We start from the raw sequence: 23,697 nt of genomic DNA, 5'->3' as shown, positions 1-23,697 counted from the left end.
CCCGATGTTTTTATTATTATTATTATTAGTATTTAGTACCTATAATAATGAAGAATTGCAAGTCTTAACTGCACATCTGCTGTTGACACATTAACACTCTGCATATTGAGTATAGGAGGTTTATTAAGGCAATAAAGGTCCATTGTGCTCTCCTCACACAAACATCTCACCCTCAGGCCCACTCTCTTCTCTTCCTCACCTTCCTCTTCCATCTCTCAGGCCAGTAAGGCGACCCATTCATCAATAATTGATAATTGGCTCGGACAGGTGAGGCGGAGAGGCAATTTGTAGAGAGTGTGGTGTGGGTACATTGCGAAGTTGGGTTGCCACTCAAGGACTCGCACTGAGGCGCCAGCTGGAAGGTCCAAACAACCGATGGACTACTTGATAATCCTTGCTTGTGTGTAGGTGTGTGTGTGTGTGTGTATGAAGTCAGTGACGCGTACATGAGGAAAGCGTGGATGTTCTTCCTTGGTGGATACGACTCTTGCAGCTCGTTTCACTGTTAGAGTTTACAGAGGAAGTCGGAGGAAGCCCAGAAGATGCAAGACTTTAGACAGGAGGCTGTGTTTTCTGTCTGTTCAACCAGGCTGCTGCAACCAAGAGAGTTAGACATCAGCAGATAACAGGGAGCTGATCGTGTTACAACAAAGTTGCTCCGTTTTATACTTTATGATTGTGCAACGTGGATTTGGAAATGCTGGCACTGTTTTTGGAAAACCCTCAGGTAGCATTAGGATCTATAACTACAGGGAATTCATGCTTAATACTTCTTTTTGCTTTCAGCACACGATTATAGTTTTGAAAGTCACACCAGTGATCTCTGTTTCTTTTATTTGAAGTAATTGTGAAATCCTGTTCTGCGGAGCTGCGTAACTCCAACTGCTCTCTTACACACGGCGGTATTAAAGGCTTCATAAGGGTCCTGTAAGAAGCAAATAAACAACTTACCGACTTAACACAATAATAAATCAAAAATAATGGTTTTATTTTCACTGATAACTCTTAAGAGAATTGCATAACTCTTAAGATTATTTCCACTTTATAACTTGAGGTTGTTTTCCTAGAAACCATAATTCAATTCTGTAAAGACACTTTTCCAATTCGCTCTCAAAGATGATTTCCTAGAAACAAAATCTGTGTCGGAGCTTTACAAGTCCCCCCCAAAAATTGGAAACTAGCTACAAAAAGTAATCGGTGCACCTTGTGGTATTTTTCGTTGATTTTAAAAACGTCTCTACAACACATTTGGGCTGCTTTATTTTCCTGAGGGGTTGCAGCTGGTTAAGTGGTTTTCTCATTCTGTGCGCTGCTAGATCCAAGGTTTGCATTCGTGGGGGAATGATTGTTGCATGTTGTGCGTCTTCTCTCGTTTCTGTTTGAAACGGGTCCGCTGTGCTCAGAAGAGAAGACGTCTCGCAGAGTAGAATCTTAACTTTACTTATTTACAGGATTTTCCTCAGGTTGTTTGATTCAACTTGGCTGTCTGGGATTAATGTAGCTCAGTTTATATTCCCCTTTGCTTCAGCTGTTTGGAGATAAATGGAGAATTAAAAGAGCAATTGTCTCTGTCTCGGTGTGTATTATCTGCCTATTATTTATACCAGTATACACTGCATTGTATTATGTACTTTAAACAGTGTGCGTAGCTGTTTAGATTCCACTTTTATTGTTCTTAAACAGCCCTCTGATTAATTTGATTACATTTGATAATTGCTGATAAAGATATGGATAAGCCCCTTGTTTCAATTGTGATAAATTATGTGTTTTAGCTGATATAGTTCTGTAGAAATGCTTCGTTTTAGAGCCAAAGCAGCAGGAAAATAATTCAGTTATTTTGGCCTTTTTTTAATCTGCATCTTTAAATAAAAAAAAACAAAAAACGTCAGCCTGATGATAGATGGAAGGAGGGTAACTATGGCTTTAATTGTTGCTCCAGTGCATTCTGGGAATTGTAGCTCTTACTCTTTTTTGTTCTGAAGAGGTCAGATTGTTTTCAGTACATTTGAAAAAAAGAGGCAACTTTGTAAGACGGTCCAGACATGGCTGCCAGTCCATGAGCTTTCGTTGTGATACCAAGCTGTACGCATAGTTAGTCCTAAAGGGGGAACATTTTTCCTGTAACACATCGACACCAATATATAAGAAAGTGATCGCTGTGGGCCGATACAGACGTTAATGCCCATATATTTACTACACAACTCGGTCAGAAGCAAACGTCAGATTTGGGTTGTCTCATGATTTTGAAGACCACAGATCTAACAAAACCTGTCTAGGTTTAGTTTTGGAATATAAAACTTTAAGCTGGAATATTGAAATTGTAAATTTGTTGGAACTTTGACTGAACACTTCCTGTAATTAGGCTTGGTTGTTTCCTGTGTGCTTCACATGATTCAGCAGCACAAGGAAGCAGAAGAAGAAGAAGGCGGCGGCGCAGGGCCCATGCAGAGTGTATCCATCTGAGCGAGCTGAACTGCTCTTCCTGGGCATTGATGGTGTGTCTGCTGGGCGCCGAGTGCTGGGCAGAGAGAGAGAGTGAGGGAGTGAAGAAGTACTTATTGATTTTGGCCACACATCTCTTCTCCTGAAAATCCCTTGATTGCTTTTGTTCTGCTTCCAGCCTCCCTCTCTCCATCTCTCTCTCTCTTAGCCTCGCTTCCTCTAATGAAACTCCAAATGAATTGGAGCACGTACCGACTGCTCCGGCGCTCTTCGTTTCACTTCTCTCCTCTCTTAGGCCTTCCCCCCCTCCCATATAATGGCAGTCTCTCGTTGTCTTCATTTCTCACTGTTTTTATTCCCCTTTTATCTTTGATACTTTTGTTATTCTTGCCACTCCTTACTGTGATTTTTTTTTCTTGGATCTATTATTCAGTTCATTTCTTTCCTGGGGGTGCCTCTCTCCAGCGGTCATTGGGCGAGAGGTTGCCAATCCATCACAGAAACACACAAACTAACACCTTATGGCGTGAAGCACCACTTAATTCAACAGGAAGCCAGACTACCTGGAGTTGAACCCACATTTGCACTGGGAAAATATGCAAACTCCATGGAAAAAAGCCCCCCCACCAGGATTCAAACCCTGGAAATATTCAATCTTGCTGCTAATGCCAACAAGACAAAGTACATTCTTCCTTGTAAATGTTTATAAATAAAGCGTTTTTGTGAAACAGGAAGACGAGGATGTATCGATCCGGGCACTCCGACTGTTACGTGTTCACCAGAGAGACGGTCTGGGGGAAGAAACTGTCCCTAAGGCTGCTGGTTTTTGCGAGTGACGCTGAAGGTTTAAGTCCAAATGGTTTGTATCCAGGATGTGTGGGATCTGCAGAGATGTTAGCTTATCCTTCTCCTGACCGTAGAGCTGCACACGTCTTGCTTTGTGCATGAGCTAAACTGCACAGTGATGGACGAACGCAGGACAGACCAAATAATTGTCGTGTAGAAAATAACCAGAAGATTGCACTGCTTGCGTTTCTACAGGAAGTAGGAAGAGGGGTGGAGGATTTTGGGGTCTGTCTGTGAGAGATGAGGATGTGGTTTCTCAATGTTAAACACAAAAAATTCTACTTTTAATGACGACTGCAGTTTCAGGCTTGGTTGGTTTGGGGACCAAAATTGCAAAATTTGCTATCTGGCGCTGGTCGCTTTTACTTTGCACTGTCAGACGAAGCAAACGCTTAGAAAAACCCGTTTTCCCCCATTTGCCGGTGGTGGCCCTGTAGCAAGAACCACTGGAGAAAGCGGCACAAAAACCTGAAAAGAAGACGTGAGCGCAACTTCCTCCTTCGCAAACTGTGAACAAAAATGGAGTAGCGTCAGATTTTAGCGGTTGTAGGATTTCTCTTTTTTTCTCATTGGTCAAAGACCAATGGGCCTTTTCTTCCATTAGATTAGAGCATTCATTTACCCAGTGCATTTACCCAGAATGCACTGCTGCAGTTCACTTTCTGCTTTTGGATTTTAGATCACATATGCATTCGAGCCGCGCTGAAGTTCAATACTAGGTTTGTATGCGGAGCAGAGTTTGCCTTTTCGGTGCACATCAGCATTTGATTCACACCTCCCCAAACGAACCCGACATTCTTGTCAAACTCTTAAGTTGAACTGAACAGGGCTGGTGTGTGAATGCACCTTTTTTTTTTAACCCCTTCATGACAATCATCCCTATTTCATAACAGAAGACCTTTTTGCTGTTTGAACCTCCTGTCAACGTGAGTCATAGCTGCACAGGAAGCTTTTACAATTTCATCTGCTCACATCAAAGATTGTTTGTGCTTCTTTTTTTTTTTAAAACCCAATGCAATCTTTCTGAGCTTATTACTTTTGTGATCAACATGTAAGACATAAAAAACGGCAGCTGTGTTACCTCAGTCAATCTGAAGGAGGCAGAGTTATTACACGTGAACTTGTTTCTTTTGGCTTATTCTTGTACGCAAAGTCAGTCGGATTCCCATAAAACCCGTCTGAGGTGTGTGCGAACACGGCTCATGCCTCTGGGGGTTGGGGTTTCATTGTTCTGGCTCATCAAGTGCGCGTCCCCGTGTTTCAGGTCCTCTCGCTGTGCACCTGAGACGGCGTACCGACAGCTGCCGAAAGATTTTTCCATTCCTGCTGTTTTTCCCAAAGGAGCCCATTGTTCCACCTCATCTGATGTGCGTATGTTTGACCTTTGTTTCCTGCTGTTTTCTTTTTTTTTTTTTTTTTTTTTTTTTACTCTTAGGGGAGTTGGAGGAGGAGATGGAGAATTCAGAGATGGCCGATCTCCCCAAGAAGCAGAAGCACCAGCTCAGGCACAGAGAGCTGTTCCTGTCCCGCCAGCTGGAGTCCCTACCAGCAACACACATCAGGTAGTCCACCGGCTGGCCTCGCTAGCTGCACTGCGCCTTTGCTTTTGTTTTGTTTCAACTTGTTTTGAGACAAAATATAAACTTAGAATATATCAAACCAAGAAAAAACATTGTAATATTTTATTTTTGAGCACAGCCGTGTAATAACTGATTAACCCAAAGGTTTCAGTCAACTTTCAACCATCTGAAGTCATTAAGGACGAAAATAAATTACCATTTCCTGAAATAGTGCTGTGAAAACCTTACAGGTTGAAATTAAGTTGTGATTTTTTTTTTTCTTCAGAAAATGAAACTCTAAGGTTATACACATAATTATATTTTGCAAGCCCTGAAAGACTAAAAATTGGGGCTTTTAATGGGATTCTGTGCAGCATAAATTTTATCTGCAAATGACTAAATTGTTGCTACATTCTGGCTCTAAAGCAGATCATTATTATTTGGCAGATGGAAAATACCTCTTTTTTTTCAGAAAAAATATTAACATCTCAATCTGACTTTTGAAGGCATAAAATTCTGATTGTTGCTTAATATATAATTATGATCAGGACTGAAGTTGATCAAAAGACTTGACCTAAAAAAGAAGTTGAAAAAGATGTGACTTGAAGTAATATTTTAAGTCAAAATTTTGAATCCTTTTTGTTTTTTTGCATAACTTTTTCTTTTTTTTAAATAGATAACAGTGGCATGAAGGGTTAAAATTTTCAGAGTTTTGAGAAAATTGTCAAAAGAAAAGTAAAATAAAAATCTGAAATGTTTTTTTTTTTTTTTTTTTTTTTTTTTTTTAATTGCATTTCCTGGAAATGGACGCGTTTGTCCTTTATGGCTCAAGAGGATTGAACATTTATCTTCTAACGGACCGCTACAGAAATAAAAATTGAATTCCAAACGTCCAAAACACACAAAAAATGGCTAAAGACACCTGAGGGTTAAAGGATGCTGTGCTTTATTAACATAATCTGGCACTAAGTGAAGCTCTGATGGGCAAACCGAGCACTAAATGCTGACAGAAGCCAGTTTCTAGACTAATCCTGACCGTTACTCCTGAAAGAGTCCTGAAAGGTTCAGTCCAAGCCTGATTAAGACTTCCTGATTAACACGGCAGTGCAGACTTTTTCACAGGTTGTCTGAGTTTGTCACCCTCCCAAATGAGATATAAGGGTGTTAATAATTTCCTGCGAAATCATCTAAATTTAGAAAGTAGCAATTAGCAAAGCCAAATGGACACTATCGCTGACCGATCTCTGCGCCGTGATTCATCTGATTTGGAAGAACGTTATAAATATGCACTTTTATTTTTTTTAGCCTCACTTTAAACAAGTTTCAATTATCCTGGATTTTGTTCAGATGTAACGGAATAAAAATAGCTGAACGCAGATAGACAAGCACAATTCGGAACGTCGCATTTTTTCCTTTCCTCTTCACAATTATGCATTACTTTGTGTTACTAGAAATGAGACACGTTGAAGTCTGGGGTTTTAACGTGACCCAATGCTATGTTTTAGGGACATGAACGCTTTTTGCAAGACACTGAAAATGTTTCTTCTGGCCTTTCCTCCAATTTCTCTTTCATCTCGTGCATCTCGCTGCTCTGATCTTCCTCCCCGTCCTCGCCCGGCTCCAGAGGGAAGTGCTGCGTGACGCTGCTGAATGAAACTGAAGCCCTGAAGTCCTACCTGGACAGAGAGGTACGTATGTGTGCGTCCATGTGCAGAGAGCGTGCAGGCATTCTTGCAGAGAAACGTGCAACTGAGGAACGCGTGAGCAGAATGCACCGCGCATGAAGATTTTTAAAACCGGCTTTGCACCAGAGCTTGTTTTTTTTTTTTTTTCACTCTTTGATTGTGGCTGGTTTTAGTTTTATTCGCCTGCAGCCATACAGCCATACGTAATAGTTCCTGGAAGTACCTTTCCATTTCAGCTTTTATCTTTCTTTTTTTTTGTTTATTTCAAAAAGAAAACTTTTTACAGTTTTAAAACCTCTTCATCACCTCAGCTCTAACCGCCGCTTTAACATTTCATAATTTTCAAACAACTTTCCAACAATAAACCCAATCAATGACATTCTATTCCGATAAATGCATCGTTTTCTTCCCAGCAAGTTTTTTTTTTTTTTTTTTTTATTAAAAACTTGCATCTTCCTGCGGCTGCTGCGTTGGCAGTGAGAATTTCTCACAGAAGTTTCTCATTGACAATCTTGTTCACTGAAAATGTTTCCTGTTGCTTTAAACACCTAACATTACAAAAAAAAAACGTTTCTGCCGCACAGAGCAGAAATATGTTGCTATAACTAGCTCATATTTATTGCATCCTTGCACACGTGAGGGGAAATAAAATTATAGGAGGACTGAAATTTCAATGAGATCTATACACACAGCCTCATACTCCTGAGGAACGGGCTGTTGTGCGTCTGACCGTGAAGCTACGGTACGCATCCAGCCCCAGATGCTGGATGCCCAGCGGCATCATGGGATTTAAATATGTGATTAGGTGTGTTAGATTTGCGGGCTTGTGTGAGGTTGTGTGGGTCTGAGTCTTACGAGTTTAAAGATTCCTGTTTCTAGATGAATTATTCAGCATGTTGACCCAGAATGTTCTGTTCACACACAGTAATGAGGAGACGAGAGACTAGCAGCGAAGAAACCACGCACACACGCACGCAGTCAAATAACGACACACTCTCAGGCCCGGTTGCCCGTCTTCTGCTCTGAACTTTCCTCCCGCCTGTAATTCCCAGGATGCCTTCTTTTACTCGCTGGTGTACGACCCTCAGCAGAAGACCCTGCTGGCGGATAAAGGGGAGATCCGCATCGGGAACAAATTCCAGGCCGACATCACCGACCTCCTGAATGAAGGTAGTTTAATCCGGCCTGTTTATTTAAACATTAGATTCTAAGAGGAGAAGGTTTTTCTTTTCTTCAGGGAATATTTTCTCTCTTCTTTTTTTTTAACCACTGAATATTGATGCGCTGCGTCCAAACGGCACAGTAGTTCAATAAATAACTGCTTTCATACCTGATCCTGAACACTGACGTCCCAGCGCTGTCCGATAATTTTTCAGCCAGCAAAAGTTTGTTCACCTCTTGAACTTTTTCACGCTTTGTCACAACAGAATGCATTCGATCTCTGATCACAGAGCATACATGTAAAGGAGACTAAATACAAATGCATGCCACACTTTTCAGATTTTAATGTGTAAAAGAAAAAAAGAAAAAACATAGAAAACTATACATCAAATAGACAATTATTTTTCGAACGGCTAAAAATCAGAGATGCAGCAAACAAGATCGAGATCAAATTTATTTATGTAGCACGTTTCCAACAACTAAAGCTGCAAAAATTCAAAGAACAAACAGAGATGAGATCCAACCTGTAAGGCTGTTAAACTACGAAAAACGGCTAGAAAAGAAAAAGGACATAATAAATCATCCAATGATCAGCTCCAATCAGTGATTGGCTGATCAATTACTGAAAATGCAGCTTATTTTTCATCCTAATTCATTAATTGCATCAAAACAAAACACTTTTACTATTTTCACTCTATAAACTCGCCCTCTAACACACGTATGCAGATGTATGATTTGCTTATGTAATTGTTTAATTACAGTCTTTCAGATTTCTAACCACCTACTTCAATTTAAAAACCTGCAGCAGATTTACCCTCCTTGTTTAAACAAAAAAAAAAGTTTTTGGTCAAAATCTGCATCTGCCAAGAAAAGCTTCCACAACTTGTACTTTCACAGAAAATGAATCATAACCACAACTTTTAATTTTATTCCAAAATTACAGCATTCCATAGAAAAATAATATTTTTGTCTCAATACTTTAAGAAAATGTAAATCTTTGTGGACACATTATATGTTTTGCCAAAACCTGTTATTCTTAGCAAGTAAGAAAAGCAGAAGCTGAAAACAAGTTGGATTCAATAAAAACGTTAACACGTAGATCAGTTTTTTTAATTTTTTTTTTAATCAAATTATGTTTACTGTGTTTGTTGGTAAATTTAGACGAAGAGGACGGCAGAGACCTGGCAAAGCTAGAAGAGAAGATCTGGGATCCCAACAGCTCACTAACAGAGAAACAGATCGACCAGTTTTTAGTCGTGGCTCGGTAAGTGAACAATGACGCTAAAAAACAAAAAAAAATACTCACAAGAAAACTGATTAGAAAGGAACATAATTATGCCAACGCTGGGCAGATGTTTTAAAAATGGTGTCCATCTTCTGTAAAGATACAAAAATATTCCAGGTTTTGGATTTCAGTTTTATCGTGAACAATCATGCGCTGTCTCCAGGTTCCAGTTCTGTGTTGAAATATAAAAGTCGTTTGTTGTCAAAATTTCCCAGGTTTGAATTAATGTGAAAACCAAAAATGGATTAAATGTTTTGGTTCCGTCAGAAATTATGTGGAAAGTTGAGCTTAGAAGAGATACTACAGAATTAAGATTTTGTAAACATATAATCATAATTTTATACTGAATGGGAACAAAGTTTGCAAAATGAGCATCGTGTAGTGTTAAACTGAGTTTAAGCGCTACGAGTAGCGTTAATACGTCGCATGAATAACGCCATTACTAAGCTTTTATTTTGATAGAAACAAAAATAATACAAAGTGCTTCTCAGATTGAATGAAGTTAAATGAATAGGACAAAATTTACTGTTTTGGCATAAAAAATAATAAATAATAAACCTAGAACAGTAGAACAGAAATATTTTTATTAAATTCATAAGTGCAATAGTGTTAAAACTGAATGAGTAACATCTTTACTTAAGAGAAATAAATATTTTCACGTATCCAAATTTTATTAATAATGAATGCATTGTTTTGAGAGTGCTTTCATCTTTGGAAATGTGTAACACCTCTGCTCTTTTATCTGTCTGTGTGTGGAAATTAGCATCATCAACAAACAAATTGGATAAAAGAAATACACCAAAAAGAACAAAAAAAACAACAAAAAACACATAAAGAGAAATGGCAATAAGAAAAACCTCACAGAAAAACTCCAAAATAAAATATTTCTCTTAGAAAAGATCGTCTGTACATAACATGAAGCCTCCAGTCTCATCAGATATTGTCCCTTAAATGGGATTCCACGTTGGGAGGTGTTGTACTTGTGATTTTGCATTGTTACACAATCTGTGGGGAGCCGTGCTTGTTGTGCAGTCTGACGGTCGCTGGCAGAAAGGACCTGCCACTGTCTTTCTGGAATAAAATCCTGCAATAAAGAAACATTCCCTCCATCTTATCCATATGACTTATTATAAACATTGGACATTCAGGAGCCAAAACTGACCTGAAGACAATCAGAACTTTTTTTTTTTTTCCCACAATAGAAAATGTTTTATTCGCCCTTTAATAGTCAAAACGTTTCCATGTTTAGTATTGGGGCTGAAACGATTTTTAGCTTCGCCTGGGTCAATTTCACTAAAACAAGAGCTATATTACTGCATTTCAGGCAATAAAATTTAGTTTTTTTTATTATTTGAAAAAGGAAATGAATTGTTTGTTTACACATTTTAATGAATTTCTAATATTGTACAATAAAGGCTTAAATAATTAAATGAAAAATCTGAATGTGCCCAATTTAGTTTAATCCGATTATCCGTCAGAATAATAATAGCCCAGTAGCTACAACAATCGCAGCGCGGTCGTGCGTCTTGTTGAAAGCCGTCTTCGTCCCGCAGGTCGGTCGGTACATTCGCCAGAGCGTTGGACTGCAGCAGCTCCGTCCGGCAGCCGAGCCTCCACATGAGCGCCGCCGCCGCCTCCAGGGACATCACGCTGGTGAGATCACGCGGTAGCGGGTTCGGAGTTAGCTCGCTTAAGAGCGTGCAACCTTGTCCTGTGCAGCTGTTACGTTAGCGGTAGCTTAGCGTTTTAACTCTGCGCCGCGGTTTCCTTCCAGTTCCACGCCATGGACACGCTCCACACCAACGGCTACGACATGACCCGGGCCATCGCGGCGCTGGTGCCTCAGGGCGGGCCCGTCCTCTGCAGGGACGAGATGGAGGAGTGGAGCGCCTCCGAGGCCAACCTGTTCGAGGAAGCGCTGGAGAAATACGGCAAAGACTTCACAGATATCCAGCAGGATTTTGTAAGTGACGAAACCAGAAAGTAGAATCGCTCACTTTCGTTTTTTTTTTTTTCTAGCTTCTTTTATTCTCCTATAATAAAAAGACTGGAGTTGATCATTGCGCAGTCATGTGACGCCGGTCTCATATTTATCATCATCATGTTTTTCTTTTTTTTTCTTTTTTTTTTTTTAGTTTTAATAATGCGCTTTTCAAAAAATAATTTATTAAAAATAAGCGTTAGTTTAACTAATTTACTGCAAATATTCTTCAGGTAACCTGCATAAATTCAAACTTGTTCCCCCAGGCTTTGTTTTCAACATTCATTAGAGCAGCAACTAATGACTATTTTAGCACACTATCAGTTTTTCTGACAATTAATCAAATAAAAAAAATTGCATATTCTACAGATTTTTCATTTAACTACTACTTGCACCATTAAAAAAAATCAGCTTTAGAAATGCATCAAAAGTTGCAAATAAAAAACAAAGAAATTCCTCTTATAAATTAGAAAAAAAAAAAAAAAACATGTTTGTTGCCTAAAATGCAGTTGTGCCACATTGATTATTTATATATATATATATATATATATATATATATATATATATATATATATATATATGTGTGTGTGTGTGATCATCCTATGTGTGGTGATCACACAGATCCGCCTGAAAACAAGCTTGAGAAGCCGGGAGGAAGACGCTGTGCAGCTCCTCATTTTCTGATTTGTCTTGAGAAGAACGTTTCTAATCCACAGTTGGTTCACCGTGAGCGCTACTCCGCCACCTGGTGGCCAGCGTCTCTCAGTGCTACTCATTCTTGTTTCCACTTGAACCTTTTTCTTTCTTTCTTTCTTTTTTTTTTTTTTAAACAGCAGCATGGGTGGGGCTGCAACTTGCTACATCTTTGTTTTAAACTTTGAGATCTGGAATCGGCTCCAGCTGAACCAGAGAATAAATCTTCAGGTTTTCCTCCCAGAGGGAAAATGTCCCACAGCAACAACAACTCTGTGGCAAATTGGATTTTATTTAAAAATCAGCTGTTCACATGACCATGTCCTTCATCCTCCTCTTCTCTCTCAGCTGCCCTGGAAGTCGCTGACGAGTATAATTGAGTATTACTACATGTGGAAGACTACAGACAGATACGTCCAGCAGGTGTGTTGTCCTCACTCTTAAGCTCGGTAGCGTTGATGTTTGGCTGCAGGAAGCCGAGGAGCTGAATGGATCTAATTCTGTCGTTCCTCTTCTCTCCTCCTCGCCCGTTCCTGCTCCAGAAGCGATTAAAAGCAGCCGAGGCAGAGAGCAAACTCAAGCAGGTCTACATCCCCAACTAGTGAGTGCTTTCTCTTCAGATGCTAAGACTTTTGCACGTTTCGGTTCAAAGCAAGAAAGCAACACGGGTTGCTAAGCTAAAAAAAACAAAACAAAACAAAAAAACAAAACTGGAGTTGCAGCCACAAAATTTTTTCCTTTTTTGGTGATAAACAAAAATTGTAGCACGCTCTTGTGTTTGGCTCCCTTTCCTGTGTCGCCCCTAAATAAAATGAGAAGTCACCTGATTGGTAAATGAAGCGTGTGTGTGTGTGTGTGTGTGTAACCTCAGTATAAATCCAGCTCAGAGAAAACACTGAGATAGAAAACCAATAAACACTGAAGACAAGTCAGAGATAAAGTTGTAAAGAAGTTTAAGGGAAGATTAGGTTATATAATATGCCAAGTTTCAAACATCTAACATAACTCTGACCGATTCACAATCTTTAAATGTAAGAATATGGCAGAACTGAAAACTACAAAGTTCTGGTCCACTGAACTTTGTCACTGCCCTGTAGAAAACGTCCTTACAACAGGCCAAATGTGTTGTGTTGGTCTTTCACATACATTTTAGTTTGTGTCTGAACCTCAGGATCCCTCATTCAGCTGCTTCCTACATTTTGGAGGATAGAGTCTGTCTGAGAAGCTTCAGCTTCAGCACACAGAGAGGAAGTATCCGCTTTCAGAGTCGCTCTACGCGTAATGCTGCAGTTTGATCTCCTTGCTTTCAAAGATGGACTCGTTTGGTCTCATCGCTAAGAGTCAATTTGAGAGTCTGTAGGGAGTTTGAAGAACTAAGAGGAAGTAAAAGTGTGGCGTGATCCATCATGGGTTGTTTTTTTTTTTTTTGGATCTTATTAAGGTATCTGTTAAATAATGCGAATTAAGACAAGTAAAAGAAAGTCTAGGAAAGAAGTGCTGCAACTGATGTGAGCCAGAAAAAAAAAACCCAACAAGCCTTCCAGTGTGTGAAAACCTTGTGGTTTTGTAAGGGAAAGCCTCAAAGGAAGCCATTTCTTCCCTTCCAGTAATTAAACTTTAATATTAGTCAGATATTGGTCATTCCATCCTTTTTTTTCCCCCCCCCCACTAGTCTGTGGCTGCGTTCATGTTTTAAGACGGTCTGTTGTTCTCGTGTCTGACTCCGTCTCTGTTCGTCTGAACTTCCAGCAACAAGCCAAACCCCAACCAGCTGAGCAACAGCGTAAAGCCGGCGCTTCTAAACGGAGCAGCGGGCTCAAATGTCCCGGCACCGCCGGGCTCAACGCAGACCCCGGGTCTGGGGAGAGCCTGTGAAAGCTGCTATAGTAAGTCTACTATTATGTGTTTTAAGAAAACACAGACTCCCTCTCTTCTCTGTGGATCACATTAGATGATTATGATGGAGGAGATCATGACTTCTCCTATCAGCTGACAAAGAAAGTGAAAGTCTGTTCTCTGTCATGCTGATGTGTGTGTGTGCGTGTGTGTAGCCAGCAGCTCCTACCAGTGGTACTCGTGGGGACCTCCCAACATGCAGTGTCGCCTGTGCGCTTCATGCTGGACCTACTGGAAGAAGTACGGCGGCCTGAAGATGCCCACAAGGCTGGACGGCGAGAGGCCGGGGCCCAACCGCAACACCATGGTAACGGCTGCGTTCCTGGACCGTTAATCAGAGGAAATCCTCCTGACTCGCTCCATCTAGCTGCATCTCAAACAATGGCTGGTTATTTTCCAAATTCCGTTTAGTTTTTTTTCCCCTCCCCAAACTCTCCTTTATCTGTTTTCGTTCTCCCAATTCCGCTTTGTCCATTCGACCGAAAGTCAAAAAAGTGTCGCTATGGAGTGAATGAAGTCCACAAAGAGATCCACATTTCCAGCTATTCAGGCTTCACCAGTAACTTAATTAACGCTGCGGTTCAGCAGAGCACTGAATGACTTTACAAGACGGTTAAAAGCATTTTGCTGTCATTTTTTTTAAAGAACTCAAACTTTATGTTCAAAATAAAGAAGCTCGTGTTATTTACAGTTGAAACCAGACATTTTCATCTCAGAGATGTTTTTTTTTTTTTTTTTTTGTTTTTCCTCGCTGTCTGAAGTTAAATCAGACTAAACTTTTCTTACTTTTAGGTTAGTTATAATTACCAAAATAATTTCTATTTGCTAAACGCCAGAAAACGTAGCAGAAAGTGTTTTAATTTTACTTGAAAACTTCTTGAATTTTACAGTGCGGGGGACAAAAGTGGACCGACTCCGTCTGTATTCGTGTTTCCGACGTTGCTCTTCGCTACATGTGGCCGTCACATGTACGCCTGCGCCTGCAGTAGAGCATGCACTGCTGCTAGAAAGAAGCTGCCAGCCCTGATTCTTGCATAAAGCTTCACCTTTTTTGGCTTTTATTTCGAGGGAGTTGGCGTTTCAGTGAGTTTTTCCCGTAGCTGCAGCCGCCAAAAATACAACAGAAACTATCAGGGTTTGTTAAATTCTCCGATCCCGTCTGTGTATTTTCAAAAATAACAGCCACTCGCAGCAGTGAAGTAACCCATCCGAGTCCAGGTGAAACAACTTGACCTCAAAGCCATGTTGGCACTTTATAGTCATTCGTTTTCAGGTCCGAGTCCTGCCTTGTCCTCTGACCGACCCGACGTTTGCCGTTCCAGAGTCCTCACGGCCTTCCTCTGCGGCACAGCGGCAGCCCCAAGTTTGCCGTCAAGACCCGGCAGGCGTTTTTCCTGCAGACCACCGGCGCCACGCGGCTGGCGCGCCGCCTCTGCGAGGACATCATCCGTCCGCGATACCTGGCCCGGCACCCCTACCTCCCCGTCAACACAGCAGCCATCAAAGCCGAGTGTAGGAGGCTTCGTGTTCCCAGCAGCCAAACTTTGGTCACATTCAAACGTTTTGTTTGTTTGTTTGGTTATTGATGAGTGTCGTTTCGCTGACTGACTTCAGGTGCTCTGAGGTTACCAGATTGGCCAAAAAAGCCTTCGCAGCTCAAACCGGTGGAGCGGAAACCTCTGGAGTCTGTGGTTCGGTACTTGGGTAAGAGGCCTGCTGTCAAGTTTGTCATGTTTCAGCTTATCTGTTGTGCATGAGAAGGTTTTGTTCTTAAAAACGAAAGTCTGGAATTGTCTGGGATGTTATTTCAATCTTTTCCAGGAAAAGTCCAGACTAAGAAAATACGACTGCTTCCAGACTTTATTCCCTGGCCGGTTGTCTTTCCTTCCTCCCTACCTCATCTTTCCATTTTTATCCTTTTCCTTATTCCTCTTTCTTTATTGAGCCCTTGCTTCCTCTTATCCTTCCCTCTCTGCTAACTTCCTTTTTTAACTGCCTTTCCTTCCTCCTTCACTCCCTTATTTGTGCCCTTTTACCATTTGGATTGTCCTTTCTTCTTTTCTTTCCCATGTCCTTCCTATAATTCCCATCTTTACTTCTTGTGTCCTTCCATTCTTCCTTGTATCCTTCCTCACTCGCGCTCTTCCTTCATGACTGCGTTACTTCTGCCCTGTTGTCTTTCTTTCTTTGCTCTTTGCGTCCTACTGCATTTGTTCCTTCCACTGTTTATTCCTGTTTCTCTTTTGAATGCATCTGTTGTGCATGAGTTGATTTTGTTGAAACTTTCTCAAATCCAGAGATAAATTCAGTATTTAATGTTTTTTTTTTCTTCTTTTAAGATGTTTATCCGTTTGAAAGTAAAGCCTCTCATGTCTTCTTCTCTATGCTCCCTGTGTGCAGAAGCACATCCCCGTCCGTCCAAGCCCAACCCGCCGCCCCGTGGCGGATCCATCTCAACAGGCTGCTTGACGCCCATAAAGTCCTCTCCCATCCTCAACAACGGCTCGCCCACCATCCTGGGCAAGCGCAGCTACGAGCAGCACAACGGCCTGGATGGTGGGTTTCACCGATTCAGGACATTCTTCCTTTTAGCCTAAACTACTGCAACCAGAGCGACACCATTGAGTAACTGTAACGACCTCACTGAAATCACTCTTTCTGCTAAAAGTTTGAGTTTAGCTCAGAGATCAACACTCGTTAGATATTCTGTTTGTTTTTTTCTTTGAGGCTGCGTTCTCCAGTTAGCGATTAATCAATCAATCGTTTCAGCCCTGCACCACACTTCTGAGGTTATTCTTTTTGTTTTTGCACAAGTTTAAAAAAAATAAATCCTTCCGCCACTTCAAAATCCCGATCTGTCGTGTTTATGCAGCACATAAAAAAGCCCAATTAAGTGCACCTGCAAAACAAATACTTTTCCAACGCCACCTGACTTAAACATGGAGGTTCTGCGAGGAGCTGCTGTGGTCCCGTGTGACGCGGGGAGTCGGGTTACCGTGACACCGACGGATCAGGGGAACGCCAGAGAGAGAGGAGGCAGAGCCGGAGATCCGATCAGCCGCGCTGCTTCGGCTGTAGGCCTTGGCGCATGTCGTCATGGTAACGAGGCGAGGAAAGGCTCGCCGAGACGATTCAGCTGGTCTCCGAGCCCTCTTCAGAACCACGCCGGGTCCGTGTGCTAACATTTATTTAAATCGGTAGTTAATGGAGCTGCAGTCTGGTCGAATCCAACATGTCGAGGTCGTCGTCGTGAGATGAGCAGGGGGCTAACGGCAGGTTATTCATGTGGGACGTTTTCTGCTGCTGTAATTGTTTAAACTTCCTCTAAATGTGTTGCAGTTAAAAGTGGCCGTGGTAAATGTTGCATCGGCGAGAAAATGGAAAGAAAAAAAAAACATTAAATATGCTGAGATCAGGCTTGATAAACGTGGAGCTAAACAAACAAGAGATTTATAGTAGATGAACACATTTAGTGGACACAAACTAAACTCTGGTGATTTGTTATTTTTAACATAAATACTCAATTGTGCTTTACCAACTAGTCTGAAATTAGCTGAGATTGAGTTTTCTTTCTTATTTATTTAATTTTAAAAAACATTGTGTTTATTGCAATGTTAAAAAATAGTTTCTTTTTAAAAGGATTTTTTATTTTTTATTTTTTTACCAGACAGTTGATGGGAAAGTTAAATTAATATCAGTCCTAACGTCTGTCATTCATCTCTTTGTTCCACTCTGTGAATTTTGGCTGAGAAATATGAAAATCCGAGAGGGAAACTGTGAAATTTATCTTAAAGAAGATCTAGGAAGCCTTTTTTAAAAATTTTTTATCTTTAAACTGTGATGTCTCACTTCATGCATCCTGAAAATCCATAAAGCCAAAGATTTGTGATCCTTAAACATGGCTTCTCTGATAAACTGTCCTCTGCATCTATTTTACAAATTAGAAATGAGAGAAAGATCCATAATATAGTCAAATCAGAAAAACTGACTATTGATAATGTTTGGTAATTTCCTTTTTTCTTTTTTTTTCTTTTTTTTTTTACTGCTGTGATCACATGAAATTAGTTGCTTTTGACGCCAGCAGGGGGCAGATAAAGGTTAGCTTTTTTCTCTCCCCCTCCAGAACTGGCAGATTGTGTGTGTGTGTGTGTGTGTGTGTGTGTGTGTGTGTGTGTGTGTGTGTGTGTGTGTGTAGGTGTGTTTGATATCTGCTGAATCAACTCTCCTGCTCCGCTCCATTTGCAGGCACCAAGTCCAAAGCCCTTACTCCACAGTGGGACATTATGGCCAAGCGTGTTAGCGATGCGGGACGGCCTTCGGCGTCCTTGCAGGACGAGATCCACGAACTGGACTGAACTCTCCGTGGGAACAATCTCTACTGCAAACAGCAGTGAGGTGAGACTTTGACTTCTGCTGCTGCACCACTTTGAACACCAGGGGTGATTTATTCAGTAGGTTGTCTGCTTGTTGGTGGTGTTGCAAATGTTGACTTGAGAGGCGAAAACCAAGCTGAAGATTGAACACCTTTTCAGGCAACAAAAAGAACGCCTTTTAATCTTTGTAAGGTTAGAACAGAAACTGCATATGTTCTTTGCACCAAGTTTTTGTTCATGGTTTTTGCATAAAGCTAACAAAACGATATTTCATAAGAATTGCCACATTATGTCCTACATAATCACTGGGAATACAACAGACTTTACAGCAGGCTGTCCAGAGTGCTGTATGCAAACTTATTTATGGAAAGTTAAGTGGAAGGAAAAATTGTGGTGCACATTAGCGCAGTAATTCGTGATAAACGAGCTCCACCAAGCAGCTGTAAGCCGTAATCGTCTGAATTAGCTCAAATATGCATCTATAATACTTCTGGTTCAGTTTATTTGCTAATGTTTGCTCACTAAGGCCAAAATTCATGTGCTGATGTAATAAAATTTAAACATTAAACCACATGATTTTTAATTGACAGTATTGAAAAATTAAAGAAACAAGTCAAAAAGTATTACAACTAATGTCACTAATCTACAAGTGACCAATTTATAGTACTCTTAATAAAATTATTCAGTGGGACAAGGCCATCAAAAATGAATTAAATATCCGAGGATTTAATCCTGTTTTTCCCGTGAGAAACGGTATCTATTTCTCCCAAATGAAGCTCGTTTCTTATCAGCCTGCAGTTTATCCCATCGTACAGTAAATCATACGTGACACAATCATGGCGTTCACCTGTGAATCCTGGGTAGTGGAAATATTTGCGTCCACAATTCAACAAATTCATAAAAAGCTTTGGAAGTTTTAAAAAACTTGGGATCCAAAAGTAAACTGAATGAAATATTACAATTGGATATTTATAGCCATGTCAGTCAGTCCCCCTGCTACTGCAAAATCTGGTTTAGTTTCACGCTTTGTATTGAGTTATTAATGATATTCAAATGCGTCCAGCTGCACTTTTTCTTCCCTCTGTGACGCCTCCGCCAGACGATGCTTCTGCTGCCCCCATGTGGCCAAAGATATTTAATGGCATCTTTTTTTCTCTCTCTCTCGCTCTCTCTTATCTCGTTTTTCCAGCAGGGGGAGAAAGGAGAAGGCTTTCCTAGCAGACCATAAGTGAGGGCAGCTGAGAGGAGACGACAGCATCGGTCACTTTTCTTTCAGTCAGTTTGTGTCTCTTTGCTGCTGGAGACCAGGCGACCGCTTCGGCAGAGGTCTCCATCTGAAGATGAGCCTGACTGTACAGGACTGTGTTTATTACTTACATTACTTATTACTGTCTTTGTAATTATTGTTATTGGGGTTTTATTTTTTCATTTTGTTTTTGTATTTTATTTTATTTTATTTTTTTTTTTACCAACTATAACTCGGTTTGTTTGTCGATCAAACGATGGAGACTTGTAAAGTTTCATGAGAAGTGCTTGAGGAGCCCCTGTGGAGAAGGAACGTTACATAAGCCACTTGCATCTTTTGTTGTGTTTTAATATTATTTTTTTAACAAGATCAAGTCAGAAAAGAGACACACTTTTCTCTTTGTTTTAGCAACGTGAGTTCAACTCGTCTTCTGCGTCGCTCTGCAGCCAGAGGAGGGTTAACTTATTGAGAAGGACTTGATGTTCTTTCTACTTTTTCCAGCAATTGGCGGCATCTCTTTGCTTCGTAATGCAATTAAAAATGTCGATTTTTTTCTTTTTTTCTTTTCTTTTCCCCTCTTCTTGTTTCGGTGTCCGTCCACAGAGCTGAGGTGTTGAAACACACACACAGACCGTTGCCGCTCCGGGCTGCTGTCGGTGTGTGTGTGTGTGTGTGTGTGTGTGTGTGTGTGTGTGTGTGAGTTTGTGTGTTAATTTTTTTCTTTTTTCCTCTACTCCACACCGGGTATGCAAGCAGGGTATATGCAAATTTACAGCAACTCTTCATTCCTAATGGCTTTATATGTTGTCAGTATTGGAGCGGATTTAAAGCTCGAGCCGTTCTTTGTTTTGTAAGCAAACATCTGAAATGAACTAAAAAGCAGGAATGCAGTCTGCTTTCATTGTCCAACCTCTTGTCGGTGTGTTTATTTTTGTACATTTGTCGAAAACGTCACGAGCAAAGTTGGCTTTTCCACAAAAGCAGAAGAAAGAAAGATGTAATTTCACCATCCGTCCATAACACACGTTTACAAATCAACCCACCAATCATCTGAGACAACCAGATTGTGAATAAGTATCTTCTTCAAGCGACGCTCTGACTGTAGTTTATTTGAATCCTTGTAGCTCGTTGAACCTGAGGACTGTTTAGAGCGCTCTCCAAAGTATCGACGGGCAGCAACAACGTGAGAGCTGACATTTTCACCTGTCTAACAATAAACTAAACACTCAAAGAAACCAAGTATTTACATCTTGGAGGGAAAACTAAACGCGGAGGCCTGTGGAAGTGTAGTTCTTTTGCAATCAGAGAGCCGTGGGTTCGATTCTGACCCGAAATGTCGGCGTCCTAAAAGTTTTCTATTTTCTAATTTTCTTTTTTTTTTTTTTTTGGGATATACTCAAACAAATGAGTTAACAAAAAAGAGGCTTTTTGTGCCACATTTATTAAATGCTTGCTTCTACATGAATCTCTGTATTTGTGTAGTTCTGCTTACTTTGAAATTACAATGACACCAAAAAAGAAAAATGTCAAGATGCATACTCTGTGTTGCGCCTAGCATTTTTTTCTTAATGAAGAATAATTAATTTGTCTGTCAAACTTTGGCGTCACTAAAGTTTTCAGCATAAAAGATTTTTTTGTTTTTTTTTAAAGGCGGCAGACACCAGGGCTGCATCTTTAGACTCCGCCCTCAAACCCCACAGCTTAGCGCTTATGCAGTGCCTGGCACATCCTTGGACTTGTTTTTCCACATTTTTCAATCACAAACATCCAAGTAGGGCATGTGAATATGAATAGGACACGTGGTTTTCAAATATTTTTTTAGAAATAAAAATCCTTAAATGGTGGCATTTATTCGTGTTTATCTCATTTACTCCGTCAGGAGTGCAGTGTAACCAGCCGCCGTGTTAAATGACTAGAGTCCAACTTGTGTGTAGTGAATTCAGCTGTTCTGTGGACGGCTGAGAGGTTGGAGATAAAGTTCTGGAGAACTTTAGACCAGAGATAGGTCATTAAAGTCTAACCTCAAGCTTTGAACATTTCACAGATTGCTCTGCTTTTCTTTCTTTTTTTTTTTTTTTTTAAACCCTCCGTCTGGCAGTGTAGCATTCAGAGTCCGAGTGCCAAGAAGAAGTCCAACAGATTTACTTTCACAAGTGGAGCATTGCAGTTTTTGCTATTATGCAGAGAGAGAAAGTAAGTAAACGCAACTGTTGCCGGGTAGTTTGGCCTGATCTCTGAGCCAAATGAAAACGATGCTTCGACTGTGAAACCACATACAAAAAATAAATATTTGTAACTAAATATTGTACACATAAACGCACATCAGCAATGGACATTACAAACATTTGCATATTGAACATAAAGGTAACATTTAAATGAAATATTTCTCACAAATAAAACAGATTTTTTTTAATACTTAATTGCATGAAACGGCCCAAACATGTCATGTTAAAAATGCACTTTTTAAAATAAAACTAAAATTGACAGTCTTTCCAAAACCCACAAAAATTTATCAAACTAAATAAACACAAAAGTAAGTCGCAATTTCAAGACACTATTGGCCAGAAGAACTTAAAGTATCTTATATTCCACCCACTTTACAATTATGAAATACTTTGTGTTATAAAATACATTAAAGGTTGTAGCTGCGACAAAAGAGTTTAAGGTGTGCAAGAACTTTGGATGTAGTCTCTAATTTAACCAAATGATCACAGTAAGCCCATAAGAATTCATAATTAATTCACAAGTCAAGTGTGAAGTTCTAACAAATGCTTATTTTCAGAGAAGCAGTGTAATTTGTTTTTAATGTTTTCTTTTCACTACTTAAATAATTGATCTTTTTCTTACGGATTAGCTGCAGCCTGTTCTGTAACATCCGGATTCATCTTCAGTCTGGACGCTTCCTCACTCGTTGGGTCATAGTTGGCTCTAGCTTCTCCTGTGCCGGTTGCTTTTTCTCCTCCGTCAGATAACTTCTCTGTAACACCTCCTGAATATTTCTCCGTTGAGTCATCTCAGGCGGCTCTATCTGCGCTTGCGGCCCTTTTCAGATTTCAAGAAAGTGAACTTTGCGATGAGAGACGCGCATCTCTTATCGACTCGCTTCTTGGCTGAGTTTTTTGAATCCGATCTGATCCCTGCTCAGATGACGTTTCTGTGCCGGAGGAGCTCAATATTTACGGCAGCTGCAGGAGATGACTGGCGCTCACCGTGGAGACGCGATCCGGTCCAGTCCACTCGTATGGACGACCTGATCGATTCCGACGGCCAGCGTAACGATTTTCAGAAAGCTCTTAGTTTGACTAAATGTCTGTAAATATACTGTCTGTCACTCCCGAGTATATTTTTCCATAAGTGCAGGACTGTCAATATCCCAGTCACATCCTGCATTATATTATGTTGTCATAAGTGGACACGATGTTTATTTGATCAGGCTGGGTAATGTGGAGCAGGTGGCTGTGTTCTGCAGAAATCAGTACGTTAGGGCTTTTAGTTGTCCGACCATAAATGCTTGAATTTTACCACAAATCGTAGATCCAAATTTTTTAAATGCATCTATTGAGATTGGGATTACTGTTGAGTTTGAATTGATGGTTTATGTACAGATAAAATACATAGATTTATTTTTTTATTTAAAGGGGCAGTGTTATGTGTTTTTATCATTTCATAGCAGAATCAAGTAACTATGTTGCCGTAAAAATGCTGCATATATCAAATACTTAAAAGAAATTTGACTTTGTAACTTAACGCCTTGAAATTGGGCCTCTGTCTCTTTAAAGACTCTTGCTCTTTCTGAAACTCCGCCTTCGGGAAGTCATTACAACTTTTAACAAAGTTTTTTTTTTTTTTTTTTTTTTTTTTTACCAGCGTTGTACTGAGAAGCGGCTCGCATAAAGAGCTGAGTGGATGCCCATTTCCACCAGGTGTTTGCTAACTGCTGCTGGCTAGTCTGAAGGAGCAGAGCGGGGTGAGTCACAGCAGAGGAGGTCTGCTCTGTGAGAAGCTTGAAAACTGCAGCTCCAAGGAGGAGCTTCATCCTTGAAGGCGGGGCTAGGTCCACCCAAGCCCTTTGCACAGCTGAATGGTTGCCACGGGAGATTAAAGTATTTCTTATGCATGAAAAGAACAAGGCAACACTCCAGGTATGTAGATATGATGTGGAAATACCATTTTAACAAGACGTAAAGCTCAGAAAATTTTATTTTTACGTAGTTGTGTCCGTTTAAAGGAAATGGAAAGTTTATGTTGGACCTGTGTTTTTTTTTTTTTTTTTTTTTTTTTTCAGCCAATTAAATTTGGCCCCTTTTTTTAGATCTTCGTTAGAGGTAGCAAATTGCACTTAAGAGCCAGCAGTGGGTAGCATCTCCAAAAACACAAAGTGTTCCTGGGGTGGAGAAAGAAAAAGTGAATGGACTAAGAGACAAACACAAAGCTTAAACAGCTCCTAATCATCTCTAAATATATTAGGGACGTCTTACGGCTTTGACCCGCACGGCTTTTAAGGATAATGGAGGCCTACTAATTTATTAA

At 40.4% G+C, this 23,697-nt stretch overlaps 1 protein-coding gene across 2 annotated transcripts in view; it reads left to right on the top strand.

The window, feature by feature from the left end:
• The window catches only part of mta1 (metastasis associated 1), a 44,549-nt gene extending 24,473 nt beyond the window's left edge, over nucleotides 1–20,076 (top strand). The window contains exons 4-18 of one of the 2 annotated variants that reach the window (XM_014988795.2): nucleotides 4,724–4,850; nucleotides 6,472–6,535; nucleotides 7,585–7,702; nucleotides 8,855–8,957; nucleotides 10,532–10,631; nucleotides 10,753–10,941; nucleotides 12,001–12,075; nucleotides 12,195–12,253; nucleotides 13,402–13,538; nucleotides 13,704–13,855; nucleotides 14,871–15,060; nucleotides 15,163–15,252; nucleotides 15,949–16,104; nucleotides 17,794–17,943; nucleotides 19,114–20,076. In XM_014988795.2, coding sequence (XP_014844281.2) covers nucleotides 4,724–4,850; nucleotides 6,472–6,535; nucleotides 7,585–7,702; nucleotides 8,855–8,957; nucleotides 10,532–10,631; nucleotides 10,753–10,941; nucleotides 12,001–12,075; nucleotides 12,195–12,253; nucleotides 13,402–13,538; nucleotides 13,704–13,855; nucleotides 14,871–15,060; nucleotides 15,163–15,252; nucleotides 15,949–16,104; nucleotides 17,794–17,903 — 1,670 coding nt within the window. In that variant the 3' untranslated portion in view covers nucleotides 17,904–17,943; nucleotides 19,114–20,076. Of the gene's footprint in view, nucleotides 1–4,723; nucleotides 4,851–6,471; nucleotides 6,536–7,584; nucleotides 7,703–8,854; nucleotides 8,958–10,531; nucleotides 10,632–10,752; nucleotides 10,942–12,000; nucleotides 12,076–12,194; nucleotides 12,254–13,401; nucleotides 13,539–13,703; nucleotides 13,856–14,870; nucleotides 15,061–15,162; nucleotides 15,253–15,948; nucleotides 16,105–17,793; nucleotides 17,944–19,110 lie in introns of both variants that reach the window. The other variant, XM_014988794.2, reaches the window with a different exon arrangement.
• The last annotated feature ends 3,621 nt before the right edge of the window (nucleotides 20,077–23,697 follow it).

This window comes from Poecilia mexicana, unplaced genomic scaffold (genome assembly GCF_051168715.1).
Source record: "Poecilia mexicana isolate PSO_F unplaced genomic scaffold, ASM5116871v1 scaffold_22, whole genome shotgun sequence".
Classification (NCBI taxonomy): Eukaryota; Metazoa; Chordata; class Actinopteri; order Cyprinodontiformes; family Poeciliidae; genus Poecilia; species Poecilia mexicana.
This window is presented reverse-complemented; position numbering and strand designations above follow the sequence as displayed.